Source organism: Lithobates pipiens, unplaced genomic scaffold (assembly GCF_037356315.1).
Source record: "Lithobates pipiens isolate NorthernLeopardFrog02 unplaced genomic scaffold, aLitPip1_a1.2 Scaffold_16, whole genome shotgun sequence".
Taxonomy (NCBI): domain Eukaryota; kingdom Metazoa; phylum Chordata; class Amphibia; order Anura; family Ranidae; genus Lithobates; species Lithobates pipiens.
Genome location: NW_027507748.1, coordinates 552,310,419 through 552,326,846, shown reverse-complemented (window position 1 = coordinate 552,326,846; position 16,428 = coordinate 552,310,419). Strand labels below are relative to the sequence as shown.

The window sequence follows — 16,428 nt, the reverse complement described above, 5'->3', positions numbered from 1 at the left end:
TTTACACACACAGATCCACATTCCTGCTCTGTCATGAGCGATTGCAGGTGCACGGCAGACATCACAGCAACCGGGTACGTGCATCGGCTCCTCGGTGACGTGTACCTCAGTGTACCGCCAGGAAGCCAAGGATGTCCTATGATAAAGAGCACACTGGTGACATCTATCATAGAACCTGGTCCAGGAGGCACGACTTCATATGACAGAAGCCGCACTGGGTAAGCGGGAGATCTCCGCTCTGTGTTATCCAGCAGCTTTTCTCTCTCTAATCCCCATGCACTGAACAGACTGCATTGATGGGCTATGGTGAGGCTGCATTGATGGGCACTGGTGAGGCTGCATTGATGAGCACTGATGAGGCTGCATTGATAGACACTAGTAAGGCTGCATTGATGGGCATTGGTGAGGCTGCATTGATGGGCATTGGTGAGGCTGCATTGATGGGCACTGTTGATGGTGAGCTGATTCGTGGATTAATGGGCCACTTGACTAGACTTGCCCCCCAGGCCTAAGGCTGCCAGCCCTCCCCTGGGCTGAGGGGTCATATTTGTGGATGACATCGGGGGTCCTATACCAAAACATGAGGATTTTTATTGCCGTTTCCCTTTGTGTGACACACTTGGAGGATTTAAAGGTAGAGGTCCAAATCCTATCCCATGTCTGTAGGGTGATAGGTTTGTCCAAAAACTGAGACCATTTACCCATATATAGATGTGTAAGTTCCGTTAAAGGAGTCGACTCATGGAGGATTCGGTGAATAGAGGAAATTAAACGTAGTTGATGGGGGCCCTGAGCACAAAGGTGCTCAAAGGCCGTGGGACTGTCAAGGATTAAAGTTGGAAATTTGGAACTAAAGAAGTGTCTAACCTGTAGGTAAAAGTAAAACGAGTGCTTAGGGATGTTATATTTTTCACGTAAAGTCTCAAAAGCATGAAGTCTACGTGAAACAGGGTGTACCAGGTTTCTGAGTTGGAAAAGGGGGGGATCTAGCCACGGAGAAATCCTACCCAGAGACAGACCATCAGGAATGATAGGGTTAAACAAGACATTCGTAAGGGGGGGGCAGGCTGAGGAGAGGGAGTACTTTTTGTTGCACTTTTGCCACAGATCCAAGGTAAAGGACATTGGGGCCGTGCATTGACGTCTAAGGTTAGGGTGTAGTGGGGATGGAATTCCCCAGATCAAGGAGCACGGGTGAACCGGATATAGGACTCCCTTCTCAATAGCAGCCCACCAACTCGTGGCCCTAAGAGAGGACCAGGTAGCAATGATTCGTAAGTGGGTAGCATGATAGTATTTCACGATATCCGGAGCCCCCAATCTTCCCCGATCTCTAGGCGCAAACACCACTGAACTGGCAAAGCGATGAGACTTGTCAGCCCATATAAATTTCAGAAAACGCCTTTGAAAGAAGTTTAAGCTATGGGGTTGGGATGGCAACTGGCAGTGTCTCAAAGTGGTAGAGCAGTCTGGGCAAAAGTGACATTTTAAGAACCTTGATACTGCCCAGTAAGGACAAAGGGTATTTAGACCAGGTCAGAAGGGAATTATTTATATCCTGAAACAGGGCAGGGAAGTTTGCACGGAACAGGTGGGAATAAGAGGGAGTCAAAAAGACCCCCAGGTATTTGAGGGAGTCATTGCACCATCTATAGGGATACGTTTCTTTCAGTCTAGAGAGTTGTGTAGCGGGTATGTGAATGGGAAGGGCCTCAGTCTTGGAGGTGTTAACATTGTAACCAGAGATACCCTCAAAGGATGACAATAACTTATGCAATGAGGGGAGGGAAACCTGTGGATTGGTAATAGTTAGCAAGATGTGGTCCGCGAAGAGTGATAGTTTATACTCCCCCTATCGCATCACCACCCCACTAATATCTGGGTGGGATCGCATGGCCTCGGCTAAGGGCTCTAGGCATAAGATAAATAACAGTGGTGATAGAGGACACCCCTGCTGAGTACCGTTTATCAAGGGGAAGCGAGGCGACAAGAAGAACGACATCTGTACCTGGGCAGTAACCGTTGAGTACAAAGCCTCAAGTGCGTTAAAAAAAGGGCCCTTAAACCCATATACTTTGAGCGTGGCGAACATATAAGGCCAGCTAAGCCTATCAAAGGCCTTTTGTGCGTCTAAGCTAAGTAAAAAGTGCTGATTTGTTGGTCCTGTCCAGAAGGTCAACCAGATTAATTGTGTGGCGAGTGTTGTCTCCGGCATGCCTGCCAGGGACAAAACCCACCTGAGCAGATCTTCTTCTAAGGCTGTCTTCCTCCATTGTGTTGTCACCCACTGTTTGGCATGGCCATCCGGTGACATTACCCAGGGAGCCCGTCCCTTGGGATGACACATGCCAAACAGCAAGTGACAACACAATGGAGGATCAGCCTTTTTTTGTTTTTAGCAAGTAATCGGCAGTGAGGTAGAAGACAGCTCTTTTTTAACCACTTGCCGACTGCCTCACTCCGATATACTTCGAGAGAAGGGCTCGTACAGGCAAACGAACGCACCTGTACATTGCCCTTTAAGAGGCAGCAAGCTACGTGAGTCGAGTCGTGGGTCCCGCGGACTCGATATCCGCAGGGATACCCATGATCGCCTCACGGAGAGAAAGAACGGGGAGATGCTAATGTAAACAAACATCTCCCCGTTCTGTCTAGTGAGCAGAGATCAGTGACGTGTCACACATAGCCACGTCCCCCCACAGTTAGAATCACTCCCCAAGACATACTTAACTCCTACACTGCCCTCTAGTGGTTAACCCCAATTCACTACCAGTGTAATTTACACAGGAATTAGTGCATTTGTATAGCACTGATTGCTGTATAAATGACAATGGTCTCAAAAATGTCTGCTGTGTCCGTCATAATGTCACATTATGACGGAAAAAAATCGCTGATCGCCTACTAGTAAAAAATTTTTTTTTATAAAAATGCCATAAAACTATCCTCTATTTTGTAAACACTATAACTTTTGCGCAAACCAATCAATAAACACTTATTGCGATTTTTTTTTAATCAAAAATATGTAGAAGAATACGTATTGGCCTAAACTGAGGAAAAAAACGTTTTTTATATATTTTTGGGGATATTTATTATAGCAAAATGTAAAAAATAATGCTTTTTTCAAAATTGTTGCTTTTTTTGTTTATAGCGCAAAAAATAAAAACCATAGGGGTGATAAAATACCACCAAAAGAAAGCTCGATTTGTGGGAAAAAAAGGACATCAATTTTTTTTGGGAGCCACTTCGCACGACTGCGCAATTGTCAGTTAAATAGACGCAGTGCCAAAACGCAAAAAGTGCTCTGGTCTTTGGCCAGCAAAATGGTCCAGGGCTTAAATAGTTAATAGATTACTTGTCAAAAACCACGTGTTGTTGTTTTTTTTTTACATTTCACTGCTTTTTCGGGTGAATGGGTAGGGGTGTTGACATACCCGATATCCATTCACATGGGGGGTATCTGGGGCCCCCTTGGGAACCCCGCTGACAGTGGATGACTCATCGGTTGTTAAGGACACGGCGGCCAGCTTCCCAGCCCCCTGTCAGAAACCATGAATCAGACCGAGACAGAAGTGCAGTTAAAAATTACACTTGTTTAACCACTTCAGCCCCGGAAGAATTTACCCACTTGCTGACCAGAGCACTTTTTGCGATTCAACACTGGGTCGCTTTAACTGACAATTGAATGCCCTTTTTTCCCCACACATAGAGCTTTCTTTTGGCAGTATTTGATCACCTCTGCGTTTTTTATTTTTTGTGCTATAAACAAAAAAATAGCGACAATTTAAAAAAAAATGCATTAATTTTTTACTTTTTGCTATAATAAATATCCCCAAAAAATATTTAAAAAACATTTTTTTCCTCAGTTTAGGCCGATACGTATTTTTCTACATATTTGATAAAAAGAAAAAAAAGAAAAATCGCAATAAGTGTTTATTGATTGGTTTGCTCAAAAGTTATAGCGTCTACAAAATAGGGTACAGTTTTATGGAATTTTTATTGATAATTTTTTTTTTACTCGTAATGGCGGCAATCAGCGATTTTTATCATGACTGCGACATTATGGCAGACACATCGGACAATTTTGACACATTTTTGCAACCATTGGCATTAATACAGCAATCAATGCTAAAAAAAACTGCATTGATTACTGTAAAAATGTCAATGGCAGTGAAGGGGTTAACCACTAGGTGGTGTTGTGTCCTAGGGAGTGATTCTAACTGTGGGGGGGAGGGGCTGTGTGTGACACATCACTGATCAGCGATCCCGATTACAGGGAGAGCTGATCAGTGACAGTGTCACTAGGCAGAATGGGGAGATGCTTGTTTACATTAGCATCTCCCCGTTCTGCCTGACCGCGAGGCGATAGCTGGTATCCCCGCAGATATTGGGTCCGTGGGACCCACGGTCATGGAATTCCCAGCGGGCGCACGCGCCTGCAAGCCGCCTCTTAAAGGGCAATGTACAGGTACGTTAATCTGCCTGTACATACCCTTCTGCCGCAGTATATCTGCGTGAGGTGGTCAGGAAGCAGTTAATAATAAAAGGTAAACAGGGCAACGTAGTCAAATCGTAGCCAGAGGTACAATAGCACTTCTCCAATTTACACTAGAGATTGTTCTCTCTCAGCTTCTAAAGCACACGACATACATCTGCGTTGTGGCTCTCTAGGGACTTGGAAAAAATTAGGATATCGCTGAGATAAACCACCACACATAGCTGCAACAAATCTCAATCGCACAATCATATGACTGGTGTGGAGGTAAACTACCGGCTTGGCCTTTGTCAAAGACATCACTAAAATCGCAGTACTCCTCTGATGGGGAGGAGAGTGAAGAGGTGCATAGGACCGTAGCCACATTCTGGAAACATGTCTTGCTGCATTGTGTCGAGCAGGAGAGAACCTCAGCACAAAGAGTGGTTGAGCCTCTGTAACCAAGGATAACAAATAACCAGTGGAAATAGCTTGGAATTGCATTATATCATGGCAAAGAGCCCCTACGGCCATGGACAATGGAACAGTCGCATGAGTCACATGAGCAGGCTGTAAATGTCTCCCGTCAAGAGCCTCAATGGCAAGTGGAGTGGCACAAAGGCAGCATCAATGAACAGGCCTGCAGCCCCAGAGTCGATTAGAGCCTGTATCTCGACAGACAAGAAAGGATAACCGGAACCAGGGGCTTATCCTCCTGGATAACTGGGGACGAAACAATGCCACCTAAGGTCTTTCTCCTACAGGACCTCAAGGTTTAGACATTCCCTGAACAGGTAGGACAAGACTTCAAAAAGTGACCTGCCTGGCCACAATAAAGGCACAATCTCTCCTTACTCCTAAAAGTTCTCTCATCCGCAGAGAGACGCGTGAAGCCCAAGTACATGGGTTCATCGTCACTGACCGTCTCGGTACGAGGAGGAATGGGAGGTGAGGGAGGCAAGGGTGGGACTGCAAAGCTCTGAGAAAAATGTATAGGAGACTTCCGCAAGTGTTCCTTAAAAGAGAGTCTTCTGTTCCTGGGAAACGCCTGGGGCAGCATCTCGATGTATACCTCAACCTGATTGAGAAACCCTCTGCATTGAACTAGATCACCCCCAAATCGCTAGGGAAGCAGAGCAGAACAAAGACATAATACTCGAGGCGGGTGCCTGCACAGAGACTACAGCAGCAGCAGGAATGGCCTGCAACACAGGTTGTACCGGAACAGCCACCGTGGGAGATCCGTGCGATTCAGGAGCGTTTAACGCTAAGGCAAACTGATCCATGCAGTGATCCTGCTCATCTAACCTGGAACAAAATATTACCAACAAGTGGATTGACTGCATCTTCTGAATTCATGGCCTTTGCCTACTGTCAGAAACCATGAATCAGACCAATACAGAAGTGCAGTTAAAATCACACTTGTTTAATAATAATAATAATAATAATAATAAATATTAATTCGCTAGTGTCACACAACTGGGTGGACTCGGAGTGCAGTGCCCTGTGCCCACTCTATGTTGAAGCCTTTTAGAGCCTCTGGCTTTAATCACATGCTTAAACCCCCCATTGGAAGATTAGGGGCTAAACGCATGGATGGGGGGGGGGGGTGGGCAGTTCCCCTGCACCCCTTATGGACGAAGCGCAGCTACAAAGATGTGAACCTAGACTTACAGGACATAAAGTGATGAAAAATCCATGTTACAGTTGTCCATAGAACAGGAGGTAAGGAGAAACCTTACAATGTGGCCTTTCTTCATAAATGTTCCCTCTCTTTGTAAAGATTTCTTCTCACTTACTGTTATGGAATTTAGGACTTGAAGGTAAAATTCTTCAATCGGATACAGAGAGCAAAAAGAAAAACCCTAACCTACTTTTTTCAAACCAAAAATACTTTTGTTATAGTGTCATACAGTAGATACTGTTTATCATCTCCCTACATTTGTATTCTGTGTTAGACTAATGCATATACCGTATATACTCGAGTATAAGCCGAGATTTTCAGCCTCTTTTTTGAGGCTGAAAGTGCCCCCCTCGGCTTATACTCGAGTCATCGCTGTCTGCCCGCTCGATCAGCGTGTCGAGCAGACAGACAGCGGCCATTCTATAATTCAAAAGCCGCGCCTCCGGCTCCGCCTTCGCCTGTGATAGGCGGAACACTGAATTTCCCAGCAGCCTGTGTTCCGCCTATCACGGACATCGTATCATCCTCGTACTACGGACGAGGATGATACGATGTCCGTGATAGGCGGAACACAGGCTGCTGGGAAATTCAGTGTTCCGCCTATCACAGGCGAAGGCGGAGGCGCGGCTTTTGAATTTTACAATGGCCGCCGAGGCGCCGACGAAGAGGGCACGGGACGGAGGCAAGGCAAGGCACAGCACGGGACGGGACGGAGGCAAGGCAAGGCATGACACGGGACGGAGGCAAGGCACGGCACGGGACGGAGGCAAGGAGGCAAGGCACGGGACGGAGGCTTGGGACAAAGGCTCGGGACACAGGTAGGCTGGACACACACACACACACACACACACACACACACACACACACACACACACACACACACACACACACACACACACACACACACACACACACACACACACACACACACACACACACACACACACACACACACACACACACACACGGATGGATGGAGACACACACACACACAGGGATGGATGGATACACACACACACAGGGATGGATGGATGGAGACACACACACACAGGGATGGATGGATGGAGACACACACACACAGGGATGGATGGATGGATGGACACACACACACACAGGGATGGATGGACGGACACACAGGGATGGACGGACACACAGGGATGGACGGACACACACACAGGGATGGACAGGCATGTCTCACCCTCGGCTTATACACGAGTCAATAAGTTTGCCAGTTTTTTTGGGGGTAAATTGGGGGCCTCGGCTTATATTCGGGTCGGCCTATACTCGAGTATATACGGTACTGTAGTTCACCGTAAAAGCATGCAACATACATAGGGGCCTTTTAGAAAAGAATTGTTGGAAAAATGTCCCAACACCTTGCCTACCACCATCCACACATTTCAAATTGGTCAGGAAGGCTAGTAATAGGAATCTATAGGAATGGGATGTCGTGGGCAAGCTCAGACACTACCAGGATGTGTTGGAGCTTTGCCCTTTCAGAAAAGCCTGACAATACTATTTCAGGTGTTTGCAGGTAGTGATGGACGAACTTCCGACGGGACGTTTCGTGAACCGCAAACGCGGCCAAAAGTTTGCGAACCGCAAAGTTTGCGGCGGACCCCATTGACTTTAATGCCAGGCAAACTTTAAAAACCTACAGGTCATATTTTAAGCCACAAATTACTTACTAGCTGTGCACACATAGTCCTACCACATGGACACTGACATAACAAAAGTATTAAGTGAATCTGGGATAGACAACGACAAGCATTCTTTTTTTTATCTGTGAAATTTTGACAATTCAGGAGCGCATGAAGGCCATGGAGGAGAGGCAAGGTCAGGGCAGGCTATGAAGGGGGTGCAGGAGATGATCAGTGCCACAGTCAGGGCAGCGCAGTCCTGTGCCAGTGTCCCAGTGTGCCAACCTGTGCTTGAGCCCCTGACCCCTCCCTCTGCCGGGCCCTTACCCCCACCTATGCAGGGCTCCACTGCGGTGGTCCGGAGGTACCAGTCCAGTGCTGATCCTCAGCCATGGTGCTGGCACTGCCTGCTGATTGGCTTCTCCGCTGCTATCTCCCTCACTGTCTGAAACCAGCACCGCGATAGAGACTGAGCACGGACACCAGCACCGATATAGAGAGCACTGACACCAGCACCGAGATAGAGAGCACTGACACCAGCACCGAGATAGAGAGCACTGACACCAGCACCGTGATAGAGAGCACTGATACCAGCACCGAGATAGAGAGCACTGACACCAGCACTGAGATAGAGAGCACTGACACCAGCACCGTGATAGAGAACACTGACACCACACCAGCACCGTGATAGAGAGCACTGATACCAGCACCGTGATAGAGAGCACTGACACCAACACCGAGATAGAGAGCACTGACACCAGCACCGAGATAGAGAGCACTGACACCACACCAGCACCGTAATAGAGAGCACTGAGACCACACCAGCACTGAGATAGAGAGCACTGACACCACACCAGCACCGTGATAGAGAGCACTGACACCAGCACGGAGATAGAGAGCACTGACACCAGCACTGAAATAGAGAGCACTGACACCACACCAGCACCGTAATAGAGAGCACTGAGACCACACCAGCACCGAGATAGAGAGCACTGACACCACACCAGCACCGTGATAGAGAGCACTGACACCAGCACCGTGATAGAGAGCACTGAGACCACACCAGCACTGAAATAGAGAGCACTGACACCAGCACCAAGATAGAGAGCACTATGCTTTCTATATGTGCAAGTATTTTATACGTGTATTACACCCCTATGTACTGCATACCAAATAGTACACTTATACCAGTCCTTAAAAGGACCTTTGTGGACCTAGTAGCTAGTGATTTGCAGACTGTCTCTCAGTCCCTACACTGATAAAAGACAGCTGCAGAATTGGTCAGCAGTCAAGTATAATAGGCTTTCTATATTTGAAAGAAAGTATATTATACGTGTACAACCCTATATACTGTACACCTATACCAGTCCTTAAAAGGACCTTTGTGGACCTAATAGTAATAGCTAGTGATTAAACTGACTTTCCCTGCTCCACACAGCGTCCTGTCCCTACACTGACAAAAGACAGCTGCAGAATCGGTCAGCAGTGCACTCAGCAATCAGCAGCACAGCAGTCAGCAGCAGTGCACCAGAACCCTATATACTGTACACCTATACCAGTCCTTAAAATGACCTTTGTGGACCTAGTAGCTAGTGATTTGCAGACTGTCCCTCAGTCCCTACACTGATAAAAGACAGCTGCAGAATCGGTCAGCAGTCAAGTATAATAGGCTTTCTATATTTGAAAGAAAGTATATTATATGTGTAAAACCCTATATACTGTATACCTACACCAGTCCTTAAAAGGACCTTTGTGTACCTAATAGTAATATCAATATATCAGTATAATAGTAATGTCCCTACACTGACAAAAGACAGCTGCAGAATCGGTCAGCAGTGAACTCAGCAATCAGCAGCACAGCAGTCAGCAGCAGTGCAACAGAACCCTATATACTGTACACCTATACCAGTCCTTAAAAAGGACTGGTATAGGTGGACTTAATAGCTAGTGATTTGTGTCACTACAGTCTGTCCCTGCTCCACACAGCAACCTCTCCCTACACTGACAAAAGACAGAATGTAAAATGGCCGCCAGATCAGGTCTATTTATAAGGTAGGGGGAATGTCCAATTGTCCATGTGCTGAAATGTTTCAATTGGCTGTCCGGTACCCCATGATGGATGTGTCATTATGGGTCAAAGTTCTTTCACAATGTAAATGCATATGTCCGACGGTTTGGCGAATGGTGAACACGCTGCAAACCGACCGCCGAGCAAACCGCAAGGCCATCCCTATTTGCAGGTTGCTCTAGATAGGGGTCTGAGCTTTCTACAGGCTAGCAGATAAATAACTGCAGGCAAGCAAGCTACTACATCTAAGATGGTATGGACAACAATATGTAATTCCATTTTTAGTACTTTTATAGGCAAATGCTATTTAGTCTTATTTATGGGTTCTTTAAATGTTCAATCTGTCTTTCTAGGTGTACTGGATTGGTCCTATTCTTGGTGCTTTTCTAGCAGGTGCTTCATATGAATTCTTCTTTGCATCAAGTGCCTCAAGGGAAAAGCTGGTTGCCTGTCTCACGTGTAAGGATATTGAGATAGTAGAAACAGCAAGTGTCTCTCGGTCTTCCCTCTCCATGGCCACACAGACTGCAGGACGCATGCGCCAAGTGGAGCAAAAACATGAGCCAAACTAACAGCAAGTGCATATGTCCAGGGAAACTGCTGTTTATGGACAGTGGACAACACATTTTGACATAAAATATGTGAATGTTATAGGCAAAATAAATGTTACATTTCATAAAGAAATAATATAACAGGGCACCATAATTGGTATTAATTACGGTATATTTGTATATTTATTGTATGTTAGCTAAATTGGAGCACTATTCAAATGTTAACAGTCTTTCCTTGGATATACAAAAGTATTGGGACACCTGTCTTTACACGCACATGAACTTTAATGGCATCCCAGTCTTAGTCCAGTCTTCTGGGAAGGCTTCCACAAGGTTTAGGAGTGTGTCTATGGGAACATTTGACCATTTTTCCAGAAGCACATTTGTGAGGTTAGGCACTGCTGTTGGACGAGAAGGCCCGGTTTGCAGTCCGCACTCTAATTAATCCCAAAGATGTTTCATCGGGTTGAGGTCAGGACTTTTAGCACTGGTGCGCAGTCATGTTGGAACAGGAAAGAGGAAAGGGCCATCCCCAAACCGTTCATTGTTCATTGTCCAAAATGTATTGGGATGCTGACTCCTTAAGTGTTCCCTTCCCTGGAACCAAGGGGCCAAGCCCAACCCTTGAAAAACAACTTCATACCATAATCCCCCCACGTTTCGTTTGTGCCATATGGAAATTTGACCAAAGCTCAATATGTTGACGTTTTAGGGGTTAATTTTTATTTTATTTTTATTTTTTTAGGAAAAATACAATTCACCATCCCCAAATAGCTTGATGTGTCTACTTTCCAAGGGTCATTTGAGGGGTTTTGGACTGTCCTAGCATTTTATGCACAACATCACTCACTTGAACTACCAAGTCCTTTCTGACACGTTTTTTTTACATGAAAAAATTATTATTGTTTGTTAGAAAATTACTTTGAACCTCCAAACATTATATATATTTTTTAAAGCAGAGGCCCTACAGATGGTGGGTGTTGCAATTTATTTATTTTTTTACACAGTATTTGTGTATAGTTTTTACAAATGTAAATTTTTTGGAAAAAAACACTTTTTTGAATTTTAATGCACAAAAACACACTATATAATGCCCTAAAAAAGAGGATTTTATTTTGAGTATATAGATATCAAACACAACATGCTTTAAAATTACGCACACCCGTGCCAGGGCAACAAACTACATACATTTTTAATAGCCTTTAACCACTTGCTTACTGGGCACTTAAACCCCCCTCAGTCCCAGACCAATTTTCAGCTTTCAGCGCTAATGCACTTTGAATGACAATTGCGCGGGCATACAACACTGTACCCAAATGAAATTTTTATCATTTTTTTTCCCACAAATAGAGCTTTCTTTTGGTGGTATTTAGTTACAGCTCGGAGTTTTATTTTTTGCTAAACAAACAAAAAAAAATGCAAAAAAAAAAATCATGTTTTAATAGTTTGTTATAAAATTTTGCAAACGGGTCATTTTTCTCCTTCATTGAAGTGCGCTGATTAGGCGGCACTGATAGGCTGCACTGGTGGGCACTGATGGGCTGCACTGGTGGGCACTGATAGGCTGCACTGGTGGGCACTGATAGGCTGCACTGGTGGGCACTGATAGGCATAGTTAAGGCGGCACTAATAGGCACAGATAAGGCGGCACCGATGGGCACAGATAAGGCGGCACTGATGGGCAAAGATGGGCACAGATAAGATGGCTCGGATGGGTGGCACGGATGGGTGGCACGGATGGGCACTGATAGGTACCACTGATAGATGGGACTGATGGGCACTGATAGGTGGCACTGATAGGTGGCTCTGATATGTGGCACTGCTGGGCACTGATGGGCGGCACTGCTGGGCACTGATGGGCGGCACTGGGGTGCAGCACCTTTGAGGCAGATTGTGGGCACTGCTGGTTGGCACTGTGGGTGGCACTGCTGGGTGGCACTGTGGGCACTGCTGGATGGCACTGTGGGCACTGCTGGGTGGCACTGACGGGGGGCACTTACTTTTAATAAGTGGGGCACTGCAGGGGGCAGGTGGGCACTGGCAGGGGGCAGGTGGTCGCTAGCAGGGCTGGCCATGATCGGGACTGATGTCCCGATCACGGCCGCCGGTGATCGGCTTTTTTTTTTTCTCCTCGCGCTGTCAGCGCGAGGAGGAATAATAGCCGATTATCGGCTCCGTTATATCACATGATCAGCTGTCATTGGCTGACAGCTGATCACGTGATAAGGGGTCAGGATCGACCCCTTGCACGGATCGGTGATCAGGCGAGTCTCATGGACTCGCCGATCCTCAGGGGGCGCGCAGGCCGCTCGTACACGGGACTACGTTAATAGACGTAGTCCCGGAAAAGGAGATCCGCGCTGTAGCCGTCAATTGACTATAGCGCGGATCTCAAGTGGTTAAAAGGCTTCACAGATTATCACTTTAGATTTACAGAGGAGGTCTACTGCTAGAATTACTGACCTCAATCTTATGTTCATGGGGATTCTTCACATGCATGGTGCAATTTCTGTTTACATATGACACAAGACTAATGCTTATGTTTGCCTTTGCACACAAGCACGTGGGGACAGGGGTAAAAAAAATATATATATTATTTATTTTGCTTTTTTATTTTATTTTTACACCGTCCCTTTCATTTTTTTTTTAATCATTGTTATTGTTATCACAGGGAAGGTAAATATCCCCTATGATAACAATAGGTAGTGTACTCTCTTTGAAAAATTTGGGGTCTTTTGGACTCTAGATTTCTCCTCTGCCCTTAAAGCATCTAACCACAACAAGATCGATGTGATAAGATAGGAAAAAAAGGGAGAAAAACAGCGCTACGGGATAGAAACAACAGTAGTCGGAAGCTGCAATTCTGATGTATACCAAAAATACACAAATAAACAGAAGGAAAAAAAGAAGAACTACGCTACCCTCAAAATCCCAAAGTGAATGGAACACATGTATATACCAAACAAAAGAACAAAGTCAAATGTTGTGCCTCTAAGATCACCTCAAAAGATGCATATAAACATATATGCATCAGTGTGCAGAATTAATTTTCTCAAGTGAAACACGATTAAGTGTTATTAATGTGATAAATAAAATCCAAAATATATAAAAAATAACTCAAAACAAGATATGCACCTAAAATTAAATACACACCAAAATTTAGAAATACATAAGATGAAAAACAAATGAAGTAATAATAAAGAAAATGTTCAACTCTATATAGCGTCCATATAATTATATAACTAGTTATTGGTGCAAAGTGTCCATATAATTAGTCAATCACCAGTGGAAAATCTTCATGTGAATAACTGGATTTAAAACACACAGATTAAATTTTCTCTCCAGAAATGTAATGTGCTCTTTCCCATCACCAGACAAATAAATTGGCTCCTTACCAACTCCAAGCCACCCCCCGTTACAGAGGGTCACCACAAGCAGAATGTGATTAAATGGATATCCAGGTTGCTGTTCCCCTTAAGCGATCCCAGATCTTCCGCACAGTGGGACTATGGCTGTTACTCCATATATCACTCCCAGCTCAGCATAGTGTCATATAGGGAAAAACATAGGCTCCAGATAGTGTAAAACCAACGACTTTAATTCACAATCAATAAATGTATGCACTTACATGAAAAAGTTTAAAAACAGGCTCGAACAGAAGCATGCGCCGGCCGGACACACGCCACAGAAAACCAACCCGTCCTTCCTGGTATGTAACAAACGAACATGACTGGGGTGACGTCTATACGTCGCACCGCCCTACGCGTTTCGTAATAACTTACGTCATCCAGGGGCACAGGCGGCGTGCGACGTCACCCCTTATATATCCATCCCCATACCCAAGCCTCGCTTTGGGTCCATCATCGTTCATATCCTCCGCAACTCCGGGAACGGCTCTGAACGTATCTAGTTAAGGTGAATGGGGAAAAGAAGAACGAAAAAAATACATAGGGGAGCTCGTGAACACTCCTTTAGTTCCTAAAAGAAACAAAAAATTTATTAAATAAAAATATAAAGGCTAAATTAGCCCTCATTGCGAGGTTCACTTCCTATATCCGAAACAAACCTGAAATGGATCCAAAGCGTGCAATGGAGACACAGAATGGAGTCAACCAATGCTGAACTAAAGAGTAAATAATTAAAAATATATATAAAAAATATGTAAAAAATCATATATATATATATATATATATATATATATATATATATCAAAAAAGGAACGATAAAATTATTATAAATTAGACCAAAATACATGTTCACTGCCTAAAAAATGGTCTGTATCGTTCTTTACCACATACCTTACCAAATTGAAGGTTGGGCGTATATACACTTGGGGAAACCATACATATACAAAGAACGTTTTGATATATGGAATTAAAAATAGGATATATACATAAAGTATAAAAGAATAAAATTGAGTTAAATGAAATTAAATATAAATGAATAAAAAATTTAATGAGTAAGAAAAATAACAAAAAATAATGAAATAATTTTTCCGAAAGAAAAATAACTTTTATGATGTGTCATGGGACAAAAGTCCCAATTCCCATTTGTTCATCCCCAGACGTATCATAATAACATCTCTGCCTAATTGATACAGGGAAAGGACAAAAACGGGAGAACATGTATGTTCTAAGTCTCATATTACCCCCGTTTCCTCGAATATTGACACTAGACATCTCCAACTGATGTTGTAAAATGTAGTTGGTATAAATCCCCTTGTCTAGATAGCTGGCCGACCCAAAGCGAAGGCTTACCCCTAAAACCAGAACAACGGAGAATAAATAAAGCAAAAACATACTCAACAGTTACTTATACAGAATCCGGATTAAAAATACAGCACAAAAAAGCTATCCACTTAAGAATTATTAATAAAGGCATTTACGTCAGTATCCACGTTAAGGCCAAACGGAACATACGTCTTTAATTTGTGGATCCAGGCCATTTCAAGCTTGGATATTTCCCTGACCAAGGACCCACCCTTCCAGTGGGGCCTATACTTATCTATACCAACAAATAAAGTGCCCGATGGATCTCTCTTATGTATTTGGTCATAATGTCTAGACACGGGATGTTTGTCAAACCCACGCCTGATGTTACCTATATGCTCGTTCAACCTAACGTGAAGTGCCCTTTTGGTCCGCCCTATATTTTGGAGGCCACAGGGGCACTGTAGAAGATAAACTACAGCCTCCGAAGAACAAGTAATAAAAGGTTCTATTTCATATGTTCTAGTGGTGCTTGAAGATACAATATTAGAAATCTTAGAACCCCTGTGGGAGTTCAAAGTGCAAACCTGACAATTCTTGCACTTATAGTAACCAGTTAGATTCTGAAAAAAACATCTGTTGGCCCTAGGTGGATCCTGTACACTGGGGGCAATTTTGCTCCCCAGAGAAGAAGCCCCTTTAAAAATGATTTGTGGTTTTTCCGGCAAGACCGTGTTGAGAACCTGATCACTAGTCAATAAATGCCAATGTTTCTGGATCAGGTTTCTCACACCACGGTGTTACACTGAGAAAGTCGTAATAAACGGTACACCACCTTGAGTATTAGCCCTCATGTCCTGTCTGTCTACCAACAGTGAAGACCTGTCTCTTATTCGGGCGGTCTTCATTGTCGTTTCAAAGGAGATAGGGTCATATCCCTTCTCCAAGAATCTCCTTGATAGGATCGCTGCCTGTTCATCATACTTTGCAGTATCTGAACAGTTCCGCCTGAGGCGTAAAAATTGCCCCAGAGGGACAGCTTTCAGCCAAGGTTGAAAATGGCAGCTGTCTGTAGGGATGTAGTAGTTCCTGTCAGTGGACTTGAAATATGTGGAAGTTATAAACTCATCTCCCACCTTCCTAATATTAAGATCAAGAAAGTTGACCTCTTCTTGACTGGCCTCAAAGCTTAATTTGACCCCCCTGTTGTTCTCATTCAGGTTGGTCGTGAATGAACGCAAGTCTGGCTCAGTTCCATCCCAAAGGAGGAGGATGTCATCAATATATCTAGCCCACAGGACTATC

At 44.4% G+C, this 16,428-nt stretch overlaps 1 protein-coding gene across 1 annotated transcript in view; it reads left to right on the top strand.

Moving 5' to 3' along the window:
- Positions 1–10,544, top strand: part of LOC143984183 (aquaporin-4-like) — a 39,261-nt gene extending 28,717 nt beyond the window's left edge. Inside the window, exon 5 of the mRNA XM_077484479.1 lies at positions 10,217–10,544. Coding sequence (XP_077340605.1) covers positions 10,217–10,435 — 219 coding nt within the window. The 3' untranslated portion in view covers positions 10,436–10,544. The remainder of the gene's footprint in view (positions 1–10,216) is intronic.
- Positions 10,545–16,428: the final 5,884 nt, after the last annotated feature.